The sequence below is a fragment of the Sciurus vulgaris genome, assembly GCF_902686455.1.
Source record: "Sciurus vulgaris genome assembly, chromosome: 2".
NCBI lineage: Eukaryota > Metazoa > Chordata > Mammalia > Rodentia > Sciuridae > Sciurus > Sciurus vulgaris.
The window spans coordinates 104,277,923-104,294,976 of NC_136462.1; the positions used below are offsets into that span (position 1 = coordinate 104,277,923).

The 17,054-nt window shown below is 35.9% G+C and overlaps 1 protein-coding gene across 2 annotated transcripts in view; it reads right to left on the reverse strand.

Annotated features, from left to right (window-relative positions):
• Window positions 1–2,482: 2,482 nt before the first annotated feature.
• Window positions 2,483–17,054, reverse strand: part of RFX7 (regulatory factor X7) — a 120,800-nt gene continuing 106,228 nt past the window's right edge. For both annotated transcript variants that reach the window (XM_079129879.1, XM_079129878.1), the window contains exons 6-10: window positions 15,190–15,310; window positions 13,678–13,758; window positions 12,792–12,999; window positions 9,677–9,972; window positions 2,483–8,560 (exon numbers count right to left, since the gene is read on the reverse strand). In XM_079129879.1, coding sequence (XP_078986005.1) covers window positions 5,279–8,560; window positions 9,677–9,972; window positions 12,792–12,999; window positions 13,678–13,758; window positions 15,190–15,310 — 3,988 coding nt within the window. In that variant the 3' untranslated portion in view covers window positions 2,483–5,278. The remainder of the gene's footprint in view (window positions 8,561–9,676; window positions 9,973–12,791; window positions 13,000–13,677; window positions 13,759–15,189; window positions 15,311–17,054) is intronic.

A 17,054-nucleotide genomic window follows, 5' to 3' on the forward strand; every position in this document is an offset into this window, starting at 1 on the left:
ATAGAAGACTCAAAATAAATACGACTTTAACCACAAAGTTTATTTCTCTTGTGTAAAACATGTTCAGCAGTAAGCAGTCAGGACTGGCAGGGCAACTCCCCTGTCACTAGGGCCTTAGGCTCCTTCTGTTTTGTCACTCCATCATCCCCAGAATGTGGCTTTACCTCAACATCCAAGGGAGCTCTGTGAATTCTATCCATCCAATCTGTACTTCAAAGGTGGGGAAGAAGGACCAGAACAATTCAAGGTAGCACAAAACCTTTTGATTACATTCTTTTGGTCCAGTACTTGAATAAGGAACTCCACTTAACTACCAGGGAGGCTGGTTTATGTAGTAGTTTGTTCAGATGGCTGAACACCCAGCTAAGAATCAGGGAATTTATCTGCAATTTCTGGAAGGGGAGAATGCACACTAGTGGTAAACAGCAGTTTGTTACTGTGACCTCATGATATTCAGAATTCCTGTTCATTTTGTCTTCCTTGTTATACTGCAGACATTTAAGAATAGCTGGGTGTCTTCTCTAGCACCTGGCCTTATAGAGACTGATACATATTAGGCACTTTATCATTTGTTCAACAAAAGAGTCTAGTTTTTATTTTCTGGTTAAAAATTTGAAACTGGCTTAAAAATAAGTATGACTAAGTATATCTTTAAGAAATGTGCTTGAAAATCTGTGTAAAACACATTTTATATTTAATCTTACTTCTCCCAATAATATTAGGGCATTTCCAAAAAGGGAGAGGAGGAAAAAGGGACTTGGAAAATTTAGGTGACTATTTCAAAACACAGGTGAAATCTAAAGGCAACAGAGATAAAGTGGGCTAGGGGAGAAAAATAACTATTAAGACCAAAAAGGGCTGGCAGTTTGTCATAAAACCCTCATAAAAATCAAACTCAATCCTCAATTTTATACCAGAATGAAAATTTCAAAAGAAGCCACCAGATCAAATTGCAGCAGGGACATTACGAACAAGTATCTTAAATATAGTATAATGGTTAAGAACTGGCTGGGAATTAAGATAATTCTGGCTCTTCCTGTTACTAGTCCTGTTAACTTCACCATTTAATCTCTCAACTAAAATTTTCTCACCTGAAGAATATTATTCTTTCAGAATAATCAGAAAATGAGAGTATATGCAAACTATTTAACCCAGGATCTAATTCAAAGAAATAGTTTGTGTGGTAGTGATACCATTCTCATATAAAATTTTTTTACCTTTCCTAAGAAAAAAGTACTTCTTAGAAATAAAATCTATCTTGGAAAGTGAGGTTTTTCCTTTGCTCTTTCTTCTGCTGTAAGCAATTATATGGCTCCGGGGATATGGCTCTAGGTTTTATAACATATATAAAATGATTCCATCCACAAATTTGTAACTTTAGTTATTAAAAAAATTATTTATAGCAGTACTTGTTAAAATCAAACTATTGCTTAGATTTAACAAAAATAAAATTGGTCTTCTATCTTCTATTATGAAAATAGGGGCTGAGGCAATTTGTACTTATGATAATCAACAATACCTGATTTTTCAGCTAACAGAGAAAACACCAGTAAACTTATATACATATGTTTATACTTATATATACTGATACACTTACAAATCTATACTTATTTATTTTTTGTGGTACTGGGGATAGAACCAGGGCCTTGTGCATGCTAGGCAAGCTCTCTACCACTGAGTTACACCTTCAATCCTAAAAGATTTTGTGGGGGTACTGGGGACTGAACACAGGGATACTTGACTGAGCTACATCCCTAGTGCTTTTTGAAAAATTTGAGACAGGGTTTTATTAAGTTGCTTAGAGCCTCGCCAAGTTGATGAGGCTGACTTCGAACCTGCAATCCTCCTGCCACCAGGGTCCTGAGCCACTAGGATTACAGGCATGTGCCACCATGCTCAGCATGTATTACAGCCTTAGATGCTAGTTGCTGCTCATTGTTTTAAGAGTGAGTAAACTCCACCCCAAGCTCTGGCTTCATTACTTTTGCAGGAGCTAAAATTTCCAGTGACATCTGCCTGCTTCTAGACCTATGGCCCAGATTCTAGTTTACAAGGCCAGTACACTTATTTTGTATTTCTGGTTCACGGAAATGCCTATGTTGCATTCAAACACAGGTGGGCTTTTAATTTTTCTATACAAGGCTCCAGAAATAAACCTATCTCGGTACTCCCCAGGGTAACATTTTAAAGCAAATATAATGTGAAAGACCAAAAGAAAAAAATGGCATTTTGGACAACACAAAGCTTTATGCCACGTGCCTGGTAACAAATCCCAAACAGTAGAATGCCAATGAATGAAGTAAGATCTGTGTGTTCTTTTGGATTAATAGCAGAGAGTAGATTAGCAGCTCTGTTCTGCTCTTGCTGATTTTTATCTACTTCCCCAAATTTTATAAGATAAAAAGTCATGCAGCATTGGATCTATTTACAAAATGGCATATTGTCTATATAAAATATCTCATAAATCACCTTAAGATCCAGACAGTTTAATATAAAATGTTTTTAATTGTTTTTGAAAACATTTAAAAAACAATTTTGAGCACTTTTAATAAAAAAAGAGAACCGAAATGCTACTGCAATATTCAACTACTGTAGTTTCAGCAGGTACAACAGACAACAAAACACTGGGGAAATCTGACTTTTTTGCACTAAATGAAAACATGAAACAGGGCTTGTTTTTGTCATTTATGGTGTAGTAAAGCACATTGTAGTACAAGACTATTATTTGAACCTCAGATGCACTGCACAAAAAAAAAACACTTTCCTTCTTTTCAGTTCAAAAGTCAGTGCTTATTGCAATTATATGCAAAATTATTTACTTCATGAAGTCTTATCATGATAAACAGTATGCAAAATGCTTTAAACATCAAAACAATGAAAATAATCTGAGAAAAGAACATATTCAACAACTAAGCAGAATTAGTAAACATAAAAAAAGTAAATAACTTGTGAATAACTATGCTCGCCTGGTTAACACTGAACCAGTTTCAATACAGCCAAGAAAAAAAAGTGGTTACAGGAATACCTAGTACTGTACAAGATAAGTCAATAACACTCATGCACATTTTGTGATCATGTATTAACATGGTGAAGCAAACTAAACTTAATTCTTCCTGCTGTAATATTCTCATGTAAGAGAATAAGAAATAGAAATATCTCATTGAGATCAATGCACATTGCTACATAAGACAATTTTATCTGTCACTTTGATGACATCTTGTCTTTTCATAATGAAACACATTTAAAAAGTTTAATCTGTGGACTGTATTGGTTGCATTTATCCTAAGAGATGTGCCTACCACAGGTTCAACAAATTTAGTGCAATATATGAACCCCGGAAAGTTTGCTGGACGAATTCAACCAAATTTAAAGAGTTTGCTGCAATACTGTACAGGGGTTAAAAATCCTCCAGTCTTTATATTTTTATCAAAAAAGATTTCCATTATTTTTATATTAGTAGGAAGCTAATAATGTAAACAAGGGATTAGAATGGCCTCAAAATCTCCTTTTCAGAATGTCTCATATAGAAAGGCTCCCATCATTAGTTAAAAGAAATCACGCAGTTTCCTTTGGGTATTGCATACTTTGGTGTGCAGTAGTGCTGTGTCTCAATGTACAGTGAAGAAATAACTAGCATCAAGGAAAAAACCTAACAGATCATTAAATCAAGATAACAGCAAACACACACAAATGCCAATAACTAGGACGTATCAATATATAAACCTCTGAGCCAACCCTAGCACCATTTATTTATCAAAATATGTTAATACCCTACCTTTCAAATTTATTGAATAAAAATCTTATTAAACCCTTCATCACATTTGTTAAATATTCATTGATTGTAGTCTTCTGATTGGTTTATGAATTAAGGTAAAGAAAAGCTTAGCTAGGTTTAAGGTAGCATAGCAGATGGTTTAATGTTAGCTTTAAAAATGTTAATTTCTTTGAAAGTGATCTTGACACTCACTTAAATGGAGCTGTCAACTGGTGAGTAGATTTGTGTCAACATGAAATTCATAAATATTATTCATAAAACAAAATGGGAGCCATACAGAGAAACATTTTAAAACAAATCCTGAGTGCTTTGCTTCTTTTGCAATTGTGTTTATCACAATAAATAAATTAAGCATGTAATAAAACATTCCTCTTCTTCAAGTACTGCTATTATCCCCTTTGTTTTATTAGAGATATAAAGATGTGTGGCTTCAGACCTTAGGTGGTGAAATGTTTTTTGCTCAGGTTTTAATATCATCTCCTTCCTGCTTGTTTTTCAAAGGGACTCCATGATCAAATTGCATTATGTGCAGGAGGAGCAAAGGAGTCAGTCACTAAATTGAGGAGGAAAAAAACTGATTACTAAAGAATATCATAAGGAAAAAAACTTCAAAATAAATCTTAAATAGAATTTTAATATGTACATGCAGCCATTGTAGTGAAACTAGGAAAATACCCCTATCTCAACTGGTAAATAATAAAACATCGAAGTGTTCTAACATGTTTGTATTTACTCTATTAAACTACAATGTCTGGAGTTATTTGTTTCGTGTGTGTTAGCTCCATATTAAAATCAACATTTTAAAATCAGACTAATGCAAGGTCACAAATGTAAATGGCTACTAGTTTTTCCTCTTAAAAATTTTAGTGCAGCTTTAACTTTCCTTAAATTAATATTTATTTTCCATTATTTTCTCCTATTTAAGCCCTTCATTATGGGTATAAATGGTACTGAAGCCCCAGAAAGTCCTACAGAGATTTTTCATCTTACAGTAGCTCTATGCTTCAAGCCTAAATATTTATAATAACCTGAATATTATCCCTGTTTCAAGGAAGACCTTCTTGTCTACAGTTCACCTTAGCTATGATTTCATATCTAAAAGATAATGCCAACAATGAAATAGCCTATACTTAAATGATGGTTTCTTCTAAATTTTGTGCAGATCAACTAATGAATTAAAATGAACTTATACAAAATAAAGATCTAGACTTCTCTTGTAAAAGCTGAAGAGTTGATTCTTCACTAGCAAACAATGTGATTAAATGGGGAACATTATAAAATTTAAAACCTAATACTTGTTCTTCTACAGCCTACTGTCTTCAGAAACTTGTTAAGAACTGAGGCAAGTCTAACCATTTCCTACTGAAGAAGAAACCACTTCTGCAGCAAACGCTTTTAAAATGTCACAATTGATAGTGTTTCTGCTGCGGGAGGCACTTCCATTAAGACAAATACAATACATATGTCTTTAGATACAGTGTGCTACATATTATAAAACACAATTTAACCCAACATTTCAACAGTAGGATGGTCCTTGCTTTCTATCCATTCAAAACCTGATGAAGTCATAGAGTTCATGGATTCACTGCAAATTTGTTGAAATAACGGGTCATTCTTTAATTCTTCCAGTGTAGCTTCATCATCTTGTCCCTGCTGACGACCTGGATCAAACAGCAGATTTGGGTCTAAAGTGTTCAAATCATTGATGCTGCCTGAGAGGTCAGAAGACAATCTGATATCACTAGAGAAATCAGATGCAGTGTTGGTGAGATCAGATGCTACCTGACCTACCAGCTGCTGGTTGGTTTGCAAGCTGTCTCCACTCAACAGGTCTTTAACAGTACTACTGAAATCTAATTGTTGCTCTCCAATTTCAGATTGTGCTTGATTATCTCCAGGAGAAAAACTGATCTGATCGGTACTATTACTTTTGGTGAGGTAAGATGGTGTTTGGAATTCATACACAGAAGTGCTGGAATCAATCATATTCTGAGAGTTGGCACTAGGAAAAACAGTGGAAGTTTCCAAAATCTGAGTGAGATTCATTCGGGCTGTGTAATTTGAGGGCAGGTTGTTCATTCCCAAACCTCTCACTGCATCATCATTGTCAGAATCAAGTTTACTCAACAAAACATTAGTTATTTTCTTACTGTTAGTTTGCTTCTGAAGAGCATTTGGGAAGGCTGTCTGCATCATGACTGTCAATGGGACTGACTGACTTCTTTGAGCTATGGTGTTGGCACATGCATCTGTGTGAACATTTGTGAAAACATGAACTTCTGGGGCTACTGGGCTTCCAAAGGGGGTCACATTAGATCGTGGGATATTAGACACTGGGTAGAGGGTGCTTCCACTGAGATTACGTTGGCGATGGACGGCAGGGCTCACACTCCGGCATCTGAAGTTGTTGCTGGCAGATGAATTAGTTGTTTTATTATCAAGAGGGGCAGGGACGGCAAACCCTTCCTGTTTGTTGGTGTTATTTACAGTGGCACCTTGATGCTGCACAGGAGAGACAGGAGTCAAACGACCAAAATGAGTGTCATGATGTCTGGATTGAGACTGATAAGACTGTCCAGGCACAGCAAAAGCGTGAGGTTTCCTGAAACGATCTTCCACTAGTTCCTGATAACTTGGGAGAATGCCATGGCCGGAAACTGATGAGTTACCAACCCCACTATACCCATTATTCATCCATTCAAGCTTGGTTTTATCAGGGTGGGTGGCCATGGGTCTTTGCATCGGTTTCACAGGACTGCTTGAGACAATGCTGGCATCATGATATGCCATACTAGAGCTTATTGGGGTGAATGCAAATGGATTCCTGCATTCAACAGGGCTGGGAGGGACACTACTGCTGCAGTTAGAATGTGGAGTACCAATGGGTGTATGACGGCTACTTCCTAAAGCACTATCCACAGGTGTAGTCTGGGCTAGCCTGGAACAAGGGCTCTCCCGTGACAGACTCTGAGATCCAGCAATCATTTCAGATGTAGGGGTTGGAGTTGGTGTTGGGGTTGGTGTAGGAGTGGGTGTGGGTGTGGGTGTGTGGATTGGAGTGCCATTGCTATGGATTGGATGATAGAAGTGGGTGCTAGAGGCATGAGATGACATTGGAGCTCCGGGAGTTACTGACTGACTCTGAAGAGTCATTCCCAAACAATTACCATACGAATGTGAATTGTTCATTGACATTTGCTGCTCCATAAGCACCAGCTCTTCCACAATACTATCTTGAGTAAGTTCATCATCAAAAGGAAAGTAGCTTTCATTTGCTTGGGAAACAGAAGGTTCAAACTCCTTCAGTTCGGATTGCAGAGGTAACTGATCTGAAGACTGTGCTTGTATTTGATTCAAAGGAGATTCTTGTATCTGGCTATGTAGCTGCTGGCTATATGCGTCCTGTGGCATTCCTTCTAATTCCCAAACAGATTTCTCTAAATCATTGATATCAGAGTGTTCAGGAATTGTCATGACACCGATATCTTGCTGTTGTTCACAGGTGGCAGATATAAATTCAGAATCCTTAGTGACCTGTTGCCATTCATTTGTATTAAAGCTGCCATCTGATTTTGAATCATTGTCCAAGAGAAAGACATTCCCTTCAAGTTTTACTTTTATATCTGGAGACGATGACGGTGTTGTTTGTTGTTGTTGTTCCAAAACTGAATCACTGGTAATAAGAGCAGAACCCAAGGGTTGATTTTCCACCAGGTGTGAATTGACACTGATTGAGACCTTGTTAGGAGTCTGAGCACCTGCTGTTGAACTTTCTGATTTCCCTGAATGTGGAACCTTTTGGTCCTTCTTAACACTGCCGGGTTTCTGACCTTCTATGCTAACTCCAGGAGGCTGTTCCACAATTGGTTTCTTTACAGGAGGCACCTGGGACTCTTGCAATGTAGAAGACAGTCGTTTTCTTGGGCTTCGAGTGCATAATTTTGGGTCTTTATTTACTGAGTCACCATTAGATGGTGAGCTAGTGCTGGTGAAAGTCAGGTTCTGAGTAGCAACTGAGAGAGTGATAGTGCTTTGATTATTGCCTGTTGAAGTGCCTGGCAGAACTTCATTACAGCGACTTTTACATTTGGTCCTCTGGTCACAGACCTTAGTTGCTTTTAATTCAATGACACCTTCATTTGAAGGTTTTTGCACTGCTCCATCTGTATTACTTTTCTGCCCCAAAAGAGCACTAGGTGTTGTTTGGGGAATTTTAGCCCCATCAGAGTTTTCTTGGCACTGTACAGGATGCTCATCTGATGTTGTTTCAGGTTCCATTTTGACTTCCACAGCAGATGTTCCCCCAGTGCCACTGGTCCTGGATCCAGGAGACTGAAGAGAAACAACAGAACCATTCTTAATCTGTGGAATGCTCCTCGATTCTTCTGTTGTTCCGGTAGCACTACTGACTGAGGCAGAATGTTTAAGAGGGGCATTACTGTTGCTGGGTGTGAGGGATATAGTTGTCATTTTCACCACATTTAGAGAACTCATGTGTGAAGCGGGTACAACAGCTGTTTTGATGGGACTGCTAGTAAAGAGGACAGTAGTTGGAGAGCGAATAGTGAGTGCACTGCTGTTGGCTGGTTTGGGTAAGATCTGAGGGTAACGGTGTCGGGCAGAACGATCCCCACCAGGACTGGCTGGGACGTTCTGAGGAGTCTTTGGTGCCTGTTTAACAGACTGCATGTGCTGAGTGACCACCTGTACATTGAGGGGAAGAACTTTGCCGTCAGAAGAGCTCATAGGACTTGGTGAAGTTACCAATTGCCTGGTCCGCTGGACCTGTGAAAAGGTGGGGAAAAAAAAAAAATGAAACAAAATCAGATTTAACAAGTCCAGGATATAAAGAGTAATTCGTATGCCTGCACAATATTGAAGCATTTATTAAGTGGTTATGTTAAAAAGAATAATGGGTTATGCCTATTAGTAGGGAGTCCTTTTAGATCAGGTTCTAGACAGACACAAGTATTTTAAAAGATATAAACATAATGCAATAGTTGTTAAATGATAATACATAAGAACATTAAGATACTGCTCAGTAAACAAGGCTAAAAAGTTCACACCTGTTATGAATACTTGCTGAAATAATGGTTTTAAAAGTTTATAAGAAAAGGAGATAAAATTTTGAAAACAAACAACTATCTAGTGGAATTTATGCTAAGAAGATGGCCCATTTTCAGGGAGACTGTCTACCTTGGACATTAGTAACTAAATCACTGTTGTTAAGATTTCAGACAAAAATCACTGGCTACTATAGTCTGCTCTATAGTAAATAGTACAGTTACCAGGTATTTCATATTTTAATGACAATGATATAACAAGAACAACAAAAATAAGATAAAATATCCCCCTAATAATACTATCAATAATAACAAAGTATCACCTTACTTTAGTAGGATGCACTCTTATTTTAAAAGTCCCTTCATCATAACCTCAGTTGTGAGATAGGAAAGGACACTATTAAATTATATTTATAGATAAGGAAACAATTCAGAATAGTTAAGGGACTTGCCCAACATCCTACTTCTATATCCAGCAAGCCACAGAGATAGGCCTATATTAGATTATAATCAATACACACTACAGTTTTGTTCCATCTTAATGTTAATAAAAAATCTTGAGCCAAAATGCTTACAATTTTTTTTGGCTTAGGGATGAAACAACTGAAAACAACTCACTTTTACATAAAGCTCTGAGTCGTTATATAGTTGTATGCATACTTTATGTATCTTGGATATTCACATCCTAGTTTTATAGCTCACTTTGTAATCAATTCTGAATGAAAGACAACTGAGGGAATCTGTGGTCATAAAACTTGTTTCCTTCTCATCTGCCACTTTTAATTAAATGATTGATTTCCACCATCCTAAGTTAAGGCTAAACACCATTTAATATTACCGGAATGGGACTAGGGACAGCTGCCACAACGATACCAATGGGCTGAGGAGAAAGGATTGCAGAATTTCCATTAGGAAGATTAGTCACTCCATTGGCTGTTGAGCCTTCTGATTTTTTTGCTGATGATTCTCCTGGCAAAGGGGATTGTAGTTTCTGTTCTTGCTGCTTTTTCTGGATTTTCCGTTGCAACTGCTGTTTAGCATCAATAGGAGATGGCAAAGTCTTTACTTGTGGCTGAAAGGAATTACTTTCAGCTGTAGGTATAAAAGCAGAAGGCTGGGTAATTCCTTTAATTCCTGAAAATAAACAGAAAGGAAAGCTAAATAAATACTCTCCTTTATAAAAGGAAGCTACGACTTTATTTCTTTGACTATGTAGCCATCTACTGGACAATTCAACCATAAGAGCAAGTTTTAACTCAATTTCTTTATACAGCATTAAGTATTAAACTCCCAAATTTATAAATATTCATCAATGTGGTTTTGAAATCTTAATAATATGGTTCAACCCAGGTGACAGTTTCAGATAAATCAACAATAACAGATGATTTTAAAAAGTGTAGCCATATCATAAATGTGCAAAAATTAAAATAAATGCCAAAATAGCATTTTTACATTTTATCAGATGTCAGTAAATTCTTCTTTATTAGAATGAAATTCATTCATTTTCATGATTTTAACATTCAGCTCACAAGAGGCACCCAAGAAATGTTTGCTGAAACCATCCCATATCTTAGAAAAATTTGTGTGGGGAAAACAGGCTTAAGCCTAAAGAAATTCAGAAAAATAGGTACCACTATTTTAATTGCTACTACATGATTATTCCAGTATGTCCTAGAGAAATTAAGAAGCAGAATTTTCAGTTAGCTAAGGTTAAGATATTCTGAAAAATGTCAGTGAGAAAACTTTTTAAAAGAGTAGTAAGACAAAGAGTAAAAAAAGAGAATGATGTAAAAGAGATTATGTAATAAAATTAATGTTCAAAAAAGCTAATTTTGTGTTAAGATAATTAGAAAGTAAATTGTGATTGTAAAAATAATGGGGAGAAGAAAGGGTAGGGTAGGAAAACACTATCCTTCTGATATGCCTTGTTCTCCCTCTCCCCAGCTCAATTTCTGCTTTTCCTTATTCTAGAAAACAGCAACAACTACAGGGTGGGGAGGAGGGGTAGGGGGACCAAGAAAAAAAGAAGAGACTGTAACTTTCCCACATTCTTACTGGTCAGTATTCCCTCATCTTTTGACCTCTTTTTATCACATAGTATTGTTTTACTCTTCAAATCCAGCTGCATTGTTTCCTCCTGGCCCCTGAGCTCAGCTGGACTTCTCAGCACATACACCCTGGAGAGCCTCTGCCAATGGCTCACAGTTGGGTTGTCTTGATTCTCTTGCCAGGGTTTCTGGACAGGAATGAGTTCCAAGCAGCTGACTTATGAAAGGACATTTGTAACACAACCTGTTCTTAATATGGAGACTATATTTATAAAAAACCAAATTCACTGTCAAAGGACAAGAATTAATTTACCATCAAGAATATTTTTAAAAAAATTAGTAAGGTCTGAGAACAAAATTTCAAAAGAGATTTTAAAAATGTTTGAGTAATGATAAATTGGCAAAGTGTATAGTCTTCCAAGCTAACTGCTTTCAAAAGGGAAAACACCTGTTTATAAGTGTAATTTGTAGTACTTTTATTTAAAGAAAAACCTTTATTTACACTTACAAACCTTAAAAATTCACTCATTCTACTCATTTAACATTTCTTTCTGTCAGATTTGTGAATAAAGTGGGAAATAAGAGAGAGGCTGATGCTTCTTTCCCCCATGATGCCTCCCAAGTCTTCACTCTTGTGAGCCCTTCTTGGTGTTAGTAGGGTAGGAAAAAGAAAACAGAGAAAGTTGCCAGAAGATAAGAAGGCAATATGATATAACTGAATTAGCCTGGGCTTTGGAGATAGATAGATCAGGATTCATATCCTGACCCCACCACTTATCTGCCCATGGATAAGCTACTAACCTCCCTAAGTCTGCTTCCTGATTCAAAAATTGTGAATAAAAATCACCTGTCCCACATGACTGCTGGGGGAATTAAATGTGGTAACACAGGTGAGCTATTGAGTTACAGTGGGCTGTTCAAGCACTCACTTGCTTGTGTGTATGAGTGAACAAACTTTAGTACACAGTTTACATGCAGATAGGAAACATTATGACTAGCTCTTATAAGAGACTATATTGCTGAACTTAGTCCTGAACTATAAAATGAGAGGACGGATTACATGCACAAACACCCGACAAATACTATAATTCTGGTCAGGATAAATCTGTAGATTTAATACTTTTAAGAATCATCTTGAAAAACAAATTTCATATTAATATACTTTTCATACACAGAAATAATTTTTGAGAGTAAAGGGATTTATTCATTCTTCTTTAGGTTTGTAAAGTATGACCAAATAAGACATTTTAAAAGTTTCATCAGAACTGATACTTTAGATAGCTATTAATTTAGAAGGGAGTCATTTATTCCAACACTACTGTTTATTCCTGAAATTCCTAAAACTGTCAATTCAAAAAATTACTCTTTGAATTCAAATTCTCATTTGAATGGGTATTTAAAAAATATCACTCTTGTTACTTTATAGTAATGCTTCACACATTTTATTTCTTGTGAAACAAAGTTACCTGTCACAGTGTCCAAAGACCATTTTATTTATAAGCTTTGTTTCTGGGATAGGAGTCTAACATGTAATTTAAAAATTAAATCTTCTTTAACTTCTAATATTTAATTCACTAGTGTAGGTACATGTATACTTAAAAGTATATGTACACATATTCTTTAAATTTAAAAACAGCAATGAAAAAGTTAATAAAATATCTTCAGGGCAATTCAAGTAGTTTTATATTTCAGCAGAGTGATATACAAAAATAGAGCAGCAAGTTCTATAATGAAAGAATTTTTATTTTATTGACTTAATAAATCCCTCTAAATTTAGTGTAAAGTGGAGTAAGAATAAACGTATACAAATACTAAAAAGATGAAGTTTTCTGGTTAAACTCTTCTTTTGCTACCAACTCTAAATACAGTAACACTGCCAGTTTTAGCTTAATAATAATTTCATACCTGCTGGTGCTGCTGCCATTACAGTTAAAGCTGCCATTGACTTGGTGCCTATATAGTGACTTTTTACGAGGAAGCGGGCTAATTCCAAGACTGTGTCAAATGGCTGGCTTAACACTTTCTGGGCCCACTCACAAACAAGACGGCAAGCAGAAGATATAACTTCCTCATCAATATTCTGAAGCTGCCCAGAAGGTTCAGCTCCTTCCAACTAAACAAAGGTAAAAAGAACAAGTTAACTTTTAAATAAAGTTTAGAGAAATTAAATTGAAGCACATTCAAGACATGTATTCTTATTAGGAGATATAATCTAAATCTGCTGGGCCAAAGTAAAATGAAATAGACTATTGGCATATATGAGACACATGCACTAGTGCACAGCAGTCAGCAGCATCTGTATATAATATTTCAAATAGTTGTTAAACATATACAGAGACTAAGATGTTTTAAATCTTTCGAAATGCTAAAACAGCTGCCAGTACAACTATGCTATATTTTCTCTTATTTTACAACTTTTTCTCTTGACCATACAAACATGCACACATAGTCAAATATATATCATGGACAAATCTACAAATCATTGAACTTTGGGTCTTTGTTGTCCCAAATTTCAAGTTGATATAGGTCATATACATTAATATCTTTCAACCACAGTGGGATATTTTTGCTTATTTACTTTGTAAAGGGCACAGTTTCTGGTTCTTGGTTTCATTCAAATGAGGTTTTTGCAGGATGTACTTCAATTTTGATATGAAGGTATATAATTTTTCTTTTTTGTGGTACTGGGAATTAATCCCAGGACCTTGTACATGCTAGGTATACTCTACCATTAAGCTACATCCTAGCCCCCACAATTCTACTTATTAAAAAAACTTGGTAGAATTCTTACCCCATCTCCAGTTTTGTGAAAGTCAAGGTTGGGCAGTGTTGGCATATGAACAAAAGCTTTTTTCCTTAGTCCACTGTAACAATATGTAATAAATGGTTAAGGTCCAAAGTACTCCAAATTAAATGGACTGCCTACATTGACAATACTTGAAAAGTAACATACGAAATGAGAATAAGATTAGCATAAGATAACATGTACTTTCTAAATTCTTCAGTAAGAAAAACCTTAATATTAGAAACAAAGAATACTTTTATATTCTTTTGAAACTGGAATAATTCTTGTAGAATGTTAAATATTCTAAATGCAATGACTCTCATCTGTTACAAATTTTATGAATAAATGTTCCTAATATGCTGTGCCAGCCACCAGTAACAAACAGGTCAGAAGGAAAGGAATAGCCAGATGGAAACCTGGCACAGGGAAGGGAAACTTTAGCCCAGGGCACTGGGTCAAAAACAACACTCAAGAGTGTCACAAGGGCTTTAACCTTTTCATTTCTTTTTCCACTGAAACATACAGGATTATCACCTGTAACATGCCAAAGACACATCAAGGCACTTTTGTTTATAATCAGGAAACAAGGATAGGTCATGCACTAAGTGGTTAAAGAACACCTGGAACTCTTTTAGAAGAGCAGCCTTCCTCCCTTCCCCTTTCTCTTATCTCTTCCTTAGTAACAATTTGTTTTGAAAAAGGCCAAGAGCTAAGCAGGGAGAAAATGAATGTACTTCTAATAACAGAGACCACTATTTTACTATCTTCTTGCAAAAGGAGAAAAAATTTTAATAAATACTTAATTTTCATTTCCTTACTTCCGTTTGCTCCTAAGTATTTCTCCATGACAAGAATCTTTCCTGTGTCCTCACTTCAATTTTAATACAGGCTTTCCACAAGAAATTTTTTTGAATGTTGACCATTACTACTACTACTACTACTACTACTGCTACTACTACTACTGCTACTAAGGAGATCCCTGTGTTTCTAAATTAGACTCAAGAGAGAACATAAGCTAACATCTTTCTCTACTTTTAGTGATATAATTTCTGAATATATGGCATATCTGATTAATTCTTTATTATTTTCAGTACCCAGGAATGAACCCTGGGTCGCTTAACCATGGAGCCACATCCCTAAACCCTGTTACATTTTATTTAGAGACAGGTTCTTGCTAAGTGTCTCAGGGCCTTGATAGGTTGCTGAGGCTGGCTTTGAACTTGTGATCCTCCTGCCTCAGTCTCCCGAGTTGCCGGAATGATACTCTTACTGTTAAAGCAAAGGAGTGATATAGTGATAGAGAAAGATAAAATCTATAACGATCCTAATAACCATTATTTATTTATTTATTTTTTGCAGTTTGACAAAAGCTAGGAAAATTATTCTACTAAGTACTTTTGAACTGTTTCTACTTCTTGACTTAAATTTATTTCTAAATATAGTCACTAGCTGAACTACAATAGCAGATTTTCTATTAGTGTGAACCTAAAGAGATTAGTAGTAACCTTCTGGTAAAGGATATTTAGATTTGCCTCTAGTGCCCAAACGACGTGCCTTCATGTTTGGAAAGACATTTTTCATTATCTTTCCGAAGTCAGCAGCACTCAATGGATGGTAACCAAGATTGTCACAGTAGCTCCTGCAAAAGAAGGAGGAACCATTTAGTGAGTGACAGAATTTAGCATTACAGAGTAAGATGCTATTTCAATACAATTTGATCCCTTTGACAAAGCAACAGATCTTCAAGTGATGGCGCCAAGATTCATAGAATCACTGCTCTTTGGAGACACTATTAACTCAGGTTTAGGTAGCTGCCTTCACCCTCAGGATATATAGTATTGCTTTCAAGAGCACTCAGGAAATTTGGAGTAAGATATAATATTGAGACAAAGTATTTTCAACTACATTCCAACCCACACTCTAAAATGAGTACATCCAGCTCATCCAGCAGTGTTTTAAGTTTCCACACATGTGTCAGGCTCACAAACTGGGATAATTTCCAATAGAAACATCATGCAAGTTAGACATTAGAGATAACTACTACTAGATGGTTTAAAATTTAGAAACATGATATGGTAGAACTAAAGGAAACCTTAGAGATCATCTGTACAACATCTCCTTTTACTGATGATGTTAAAAATGAGGGCACAGAGGTTCTTGTCTAATGTTCTCCCCTTGTTCTCTTAGCATCCCCTTTTTGTGAAAGCTTACAATTGGAAATGAATTCAGAAGTTCAACTTCCTACCAGCTGTAGAAATGGTCATACTCTTAAATAATGGACTAACTCAATGTGAACAGTTCCCCTAGAAGCAATAGGTTGATGATGTGAGGTGGCCTATCCAAATTTCAGTTGTTCCAATTTTTAAAGAAAATAAATTCTATTAATTCTTTTACCCTACCCACTGGAAAGATCTAGATATTCAATGATTCTGTTTTAAATCTAATAAGAGTATCTGCAGCATCTGTATTCATAATTTTGAAACCAGTGCTACAGTAACCATAGGTCATTCCAGGCCATGTAGAGATCTTGGTTAGCTTACATCTTGTTTTCCTGCTTTATAACTTTAACTGAAAGTTGATAAAGTAAGATATGTTGTCAATTAACACCTTAGTGTCAGATTGTATTTATGCAAGACTCAAAAGAGTTGAGAGGGTTGGGGTTGTAGCTTAATAGTAAGTGCTTGCCTAGCACATGTGAGTCACTGGATTTGATCCTCAGCACCTCATGAAAATAAATAAAATAAAGGTACTGTGTTCATCTACAACTAAAAATAATTTTTAAAAAAGGTGAGAAACAAAAAATGTTCTTTTCACAGACTCACAAACACTCTCAGCATTCTTAAAATGAAATTGATATAATTTTTTTACTCTTGATCTTTGTGTGTGTGTATATGTGTGTGTGTGTGTGTGTGTGTGTGTGTATATTTTACAGGTGGACACAATACCTTTATTTTTATGTGGTGCTGAGGATTGAACCCAGGGCCTCATGCGTGTTAGGGGAACACACTACCACTGAACCACAACCCCAGCCCTTAAACTGTTTTTAAGAACAAAAATAAGCCTAATATTCAACATGACCATGAATAAGCAATTCACAATCTATGTAGTGATTCACTCTTTAGTGCTTATTTATGCCATTTATAAATTGTTACCTGACATTTTTTGAGTGCTGTTATCTCATTTAATCCTCCCAAGAAGCCTGAAGCAGTTAATTTTAATAATCAGATTTTATAGAAAAGGAAATTGCAAAAGAGAGGTATATCTGGGGATGATTTGGTTAATTTAATTTGCTTATCTCACATGAGATACTTTCATCATTTTTTCCTAATATTTAAAGAGAATTTATTAAGAATTACCATTTTTCTATCCAGAGTCACCTTTTT